General features: G+C 50.0%; 1 protein-coding gene across 1 annotated transcript; it reads left to right on the forward strand.

Annotated features, from left to right (window-relative positions):
• The first annotated feature begins 1,547 nt into the window (after positions 1-1,547).
• LOC103629990 (NF-X1-type zinc finger protein NFXL1) lies at positions 1,548-5,412 on the forward strand. Its single transcript, XM_008651086.3, has one exon. It carries the CDS (start codon positions 1,826-1,828, stop codon positions 5,129-5,131), a length of 3,306 nt encoding a protein of 1,101 aa, XP_008649308.1. The 5' UTR covers positions 1,548-1,825; the 3' UTR covers positions 5,132-5,412.
• Positions 5,413-5,732: the final 320 nt, after the last annotated feature.

Genomic DNA, 5,732 nt, shown 5'->3' on the forward strand with positions numbered 1-5,732 from the left:
AAAAGACAATATATATTGTAGGTCGATAATTAAGATTAGTTCTAAATATGTATTATCTCTGAAAAATCTGAGATCACCAACCAGGTTAGAGTGATGGACGCATGTCAAAACCTTCGGGTCATTGAGAAATTCTTGAGATCCCTTTGTATCCATTTTCTTTATGGCAGCTTTCTGGATACGGGAAAGAGAAAGGGAAAATTATTTCACATCATAAGCATACTGCAGATGGACTGCTTCCTTTATTTAGTTTATGCAAGGGGTCATAGACATTAGTTGTCTATTGAACTATCAAGAGCATGTGCACCAGCTACATTGCCTATCCATGTTATACATAGTGAGAAATGGCTGAGCTGACCTCACCTCTAAGCTCAGTAGAAAAAAAAAACAGAGGCAAAACCACCTTGCCCAATTTTATAGTCCATACTGAAGTTGTTGTTTGTAGCATTGGAAAGTTCATCATACGAGAACTCTATAGATCTGTCAACCTTCATGCCCTGAGCTTGCAAAACCTTGCCTGGAAAGGTATTTAATTAAGAAGCCATAGAAAGTTGATAGAAAAAACATTGCCGTGCCTGCCAACATAACACATTTTTTCCACCAGGAGCATGGCACAATTTATATGAAGAAAAAAATAGTATGTTCCTTACTAGGTATGGCTTTCTCTTATTTTCTGCTTCGTATAATACACTGCAAACAACTAAATGCTAGCAATCAAACTAACGATACATGCACGGCATTTTAATTATTATATTATTTTGATGGGATGTCTAAGGTTGTGTTTTTTCTTGTGCTCCTTCGTATGGGCATGCGACTGTGTCTGTTCAAGGAGAGGTAAATTGGTCAAAGTATGTGAAATGTAGTGTTAAAACTTGATTAGAGTGGAGAAAGAGAGGAATTAGTAGCTATCATAACATTGTTTGAAGAGGAGGTCATTTAGGAATGATATATCTTGAACCCAAATTCTTAGGCCATGTTTGTTTCTTCCAAGATTGTATAATCCAAATTACAGATTATATAATTACCTAATAATCTACTTATTGATTATCATATTATAGGTATCTAGATTATATAATTCACCTAATAAACTATATTGTTTATTTGTCTCTTAATTTATTAATCTAGATAAAAATAAATAGGGCCTTAGCGGTGGTATTGTTTAGATATACGCTTTTTAAGAGCATCTCCAAGAGCTCTCCATAAAACGACTTCTCAAAATCAGTTTTAAGGGATATCTAAATAATAAGTGGGGGTAAATTTTAATCCTTTCTCCAACAGGTCCCTTAAAGCAGCAGTTTGTTTCTGGGGAGCCCAAAAAACCCCTCATTTGTAGCTACAAATGAGGGAGTTTTAAGGGCTATGAAAAAGTTGGGGGCGCTTTAGGGGAACTGTTGGAGACATGTTTTTGTGTTTTTCCCAAAAAATAGATTTATGGGAGACTTCTGGGGAGCTTTTGGAGATGCTCTAAGAGCGGCATAGATTGGAATTATCGTGACGTCACAGCCGCAAAACTAATGGACCCGATCGCACCATACCTCTCGGTCATCTCGAAGACTCGAACAGGCCCAGGCGGCCAGGCCTTCCTCTTTCGCCCTCGCCGGTTCGCCGTCCTCTCCGAGGCTCTTCCCAATCAAATACCCCCCTCCTCCCACAGTCCCACCCTTCCCGTTCCTCGCCACCACTACCCTCCGCCGGGGCTTCTCTTCCCCATCCCACACACCGCACTCCACCCCTGCAACAACACTCTTCTATATCCCACCGCAAACACCCCGCCCCGACGGCGGGCGGTGCCGCAACCCTAGGTTTACCCCTCCCCTCCCGCCGCTGTATGCAGCCCTCCACCGATCGCCGCCGCGGGGGTGGACCCGTGGTCACCGCCTCCCATGTGTGGCGACCCCGCCCCGCCGCCTCTGCCCCCGGCTCGATCCTGCCCCTCCCTACCTCGGCCTCGGCTTCGGCCTCGGAGGCACGCCCGCCCCGCCGCCGCCCACGCCGCCCTAATCACGGTAACAGCCACAATCACCGCCCTGCCGCGCCTCAGGAGCAGAACGACAACGCAGGACACCGTCGCCGGGGCCCACCGCCGGAGAGTCCGACTCCCGCGCCGCCTGCTCGTTTCTGTGATCGCGCACCCGCGCCTGCAGCGGCGTCGACTCGGGGAGATGGGGCGGTGCCGCAGCTGGTGCAGGAGATCCAGGACAAGCTCTCCCGCGGCGCGGTGGAGTGCATGATCTGCTACGAAATGGTGCGGCGGTCGGCGGCCATCTGGTCCTGCGGCAGCTGCTTCTCCATATTCCACCTCCCCTGCATCCGGAAGTGGGTGCGCTACCCGGCCTCCGCTGCGGATGCATCCCGAGCAGCAGAGCCGGCCTCCCCTTCCTGGCGCTGCCCGGGGTGTCAGTTCGTGTACGCCACCCCGGCCCGCGAGCTCACCTACAGCTGCTTCTGTGGGCGCCGGAGAGATCCCCCCAACGACCATTTCCTCACACCCCACTCCTGCGGCGAGCCCTGCTCCAAGCCTCTCGAGAGAGCGGAACCGCCTGGCGCCAAGGGGGAGGATGTTGACGCCACCAGGTGTCCGCACGTCTGCGTCCTTCAGTGCCACCCGGGCCCGTGCCCGCCATGCAAAGCATTTGCTCCGGATCGACCCTGCCCCTGCGGGAAGCAGATCATCGTGCGGCGCTGTGCGGACAGGAGCACGCCTGTGACCTGTGGCCGCCCTTGTGAACAGATGCTGCCTTGCAAAAGGCATCGCTGCGAGAAGGTTTGCCACACTGGTTCTTGCGGGGATTGCGCTGTTCTCATCTCTGTGCGTTGCTTCTGCCGGAATAAGAATGAGACATTGCTATGTGGAGACTTGATGGAAAAGGGGGAGCTGTCTGAGGAGGACGGGGTGTTTTCTTGCAATGAGGTATGTGGCCGCACGCTTGCCTGTGGCAACCATGCTTGCAAGGATATGTGCCACCCAGGGCCTTGTGGGGAGTGTGAGCTCATGCCGTGGAAGGTCAGTACATGTCATTGCGGCAAGACCAGGCTGCTGGAGAGGAGGGCGAGCTGCTTGGACACAATCCCCACCTGTGATAAGATATGCGATAAGAAACTGCCATGTGGGGTGCACAAGTGCAAGGTCAATTGCCATGAGGGAGAATGCCCACCTTGTTTGGTGCTCGTTGAGCAGAAGTGCCGTTGTGGCTCATCAGGTCAGATGGTGGAGTGTCACAAGTTCTCAATGGAAGAGTTTCGCTGCAAGAAGCCTTGTGGCCTCAAGAAGAACTGTGGGAGACATCGGTGCAGTGAGATCTGTTGTCCACTGTCTAGGAAAGTTGCACACCTTGAAGGTGGCAACTGGGATCCTCATCTCTGCCAGATATCATGTGGCAAGAAGCTCCGATGTGGGCAGCATGCATGCCAGCTACTCTGCCACAGTGGTCATTGCCCACCCTGCTTGGAGACTATATTCACTGATCTCACTTGTGCCTGTGGCAGAACTTCTCTCCTGCCACCTCTGCCTTGTGGAACACCAACACCATCTTGTCCACATCAGTGCTCAGTGCCCCAGCCTTGTGGACATCCTGCCTCACATTCATGCCATTTTGGGGACTGTCCGCCTTGTATTGTGCCGGTGATGAGAGAATGCATTGGAGGACATGTGATGCTGAGGAATATCCCTTGCGGATCGAAGGATATCAGGTGCAACCAACCATGTGGGAAAAATCGCCAATGTGGAATCCATGCTTGCAACAGGCCTTGCCACCCTCCCCCTTGTGATCAGACACCTGCAAATGGAGATGCTAGCTCAAGCTCTGGCGGCAAAGCTGCTTGTGGACAAGTATGCGGTGCCGCGAGGAGGGAATGCAAGCATACATGTACTGCCCCATGCCACCCATCGTCCCCATGCCCAGATTTGAGATGTGAATTTGCTGTGACTATTACCTGCTCTTGTGGCCGAATCACTGCAACTGTTCCCTGTGGTGCTGGTGGATCCTCCATGGGTGATAATATGTTTGAAGTCTCCATCATACAGAAGCTGTCAATGCCTCTCCAATCAGTGGAATCAAATGGGAGGGTGCCTCTTGGGCAGAGGAAGCTTTGTTGTGATGAGGAGTGTGCAAAGATGGAGAAGAAGAGGGTCCTTGCTGAAGCATTTGACATCACTCCACCCAATTTGGATGCATTGCATTTTGGTGAGAATTCAAGTTCATCAGATTTGGTTTCTGACTTGTTCCGGCGTGAGCCAAAGTGGGTGCTGGCCATAGAAGAGAGGTGTAAGTTTCTTGTACTTGGCAAGGTGAGAGGCAGTTCTTCAAGCAATGTGAAACTGCATGTCTTTTGCCCCATGATGAAGGACAAGAGAGATGCTATCAGGCAAATCGCAGGGCGGTGGAAGCTTTCTGTTCAGTCGGCTGGTTGGGAGCCTAAGCGTTTTGTTACTATCCATGCCACACCCAAATCAAAACCACCTGCTCGCATCCTGGGATCCAAGGCAGGTGTACCTGTTACAGCTGCCCATCCTTACTTTGATCCACTTGTTGACATGGATCCGAGGCTGGTCGTTGCCATGCTTGACCTGCCACGTGATGCTGGTGTCAGTGCTCTAGTCCTAAGGTTTGGCGGGGAATGTGAATTGGTCTGGCTGAATGACAAGAATGCCATAGCTGTATTCAATGATCCAGCTAGAGCAGCAACAGCGCTGAGGAGGCTGGATTATGGGTCTGCTTACCAGGGCGCTGCGATGTTTATGCCAAGCAGCGCTCAGGCATCTTTTTCAAGCAATGTTTGGATTGGAGAGCAGAAGGATGGGGGGATCACTGCTAGGAACAATCCGTGGAAGAAGCCTGCTTCTGCTGCTGAGCCTGATCCGCCCTCTGGAGACTGGACTGGTGTTGCTGGCCATGCTCCAGCACCAGGATGGAGAGGCGTCAACACCGCCTCTCAAGTCATGGGGACCACAAACCGATGGAATGTTCTGGAATCAGACGCTGCTGCAAGCTCTGGTCCAGGCAACGAGCGGAAGCCTGCTCCGCGCATGGATACTGCATACAGCGCAATACCAAACGTTGGGAATGCTGGGCCATCGATGACCAAGCTGCAGCCTGACGCAGAGGTGGACCACTGGGAAGAAGCTTGTGAATGAGGTAGCAAGTAGCATCGGGAAGTTGGGTCCAGATGTTTTTTTTTTTTTGTTCTGAAATCTGGTTATAGGTCGCTCTGCTTAGCTGGTATACCGAGCCTCTATGTTCTAGCACATTTTAAAGTAGTTTGGTGATTTCCTGGTGGACTGTTGGGTCAGTGTCAGAAGTGTTTGATTTTGTTACGCAGGCCAATGAGCCGGCAAATGAATATCTTTAAGGCTGCTGATTATTTTAGCAGGTCTTCTTTTGAGTTCAGAAGGTATTAATGTTTTTTAGGTTTTTCGATGGTATCTTGTTATAAATTACTTGGCAGCGGGTGGTAGTCCAATTTCTCAATCTTGGGATCCAGAGGATTTGTTCTCACAATTGTATACGCTAAAAATTGATTCATATGCATTCCTCATCTGCAACCCTGACATAAAAGCAGTTGAACTGAATTAGCACTTAAGCCAGGTTATTCAGATCTGAGAAAACATAAGTAAAAATCGGCAACTTACTAGCTGAATTAGTTATGTCTTAGCATGGAGGAAGCATCGAGAAGTTATGTTACATATGCATTTGTATATTCAAATTACATAACAATAATGTCCAGCTGTATTTTTG

Source organism: Zea mays, chromosome 6 (genome assembly GCF_902167145.1).
Source record: "Zea mays cultivar B73 chromosome 6, Zm-B73-REFERENCE-NAM-5.0, whole genome shotgun sequence".
Lineage (NCBI taxonomy): Eukaryota > Viridiplantae > Streptophyta > Magnoliopsida > Poales > Poaceae > Zea > Zea mays.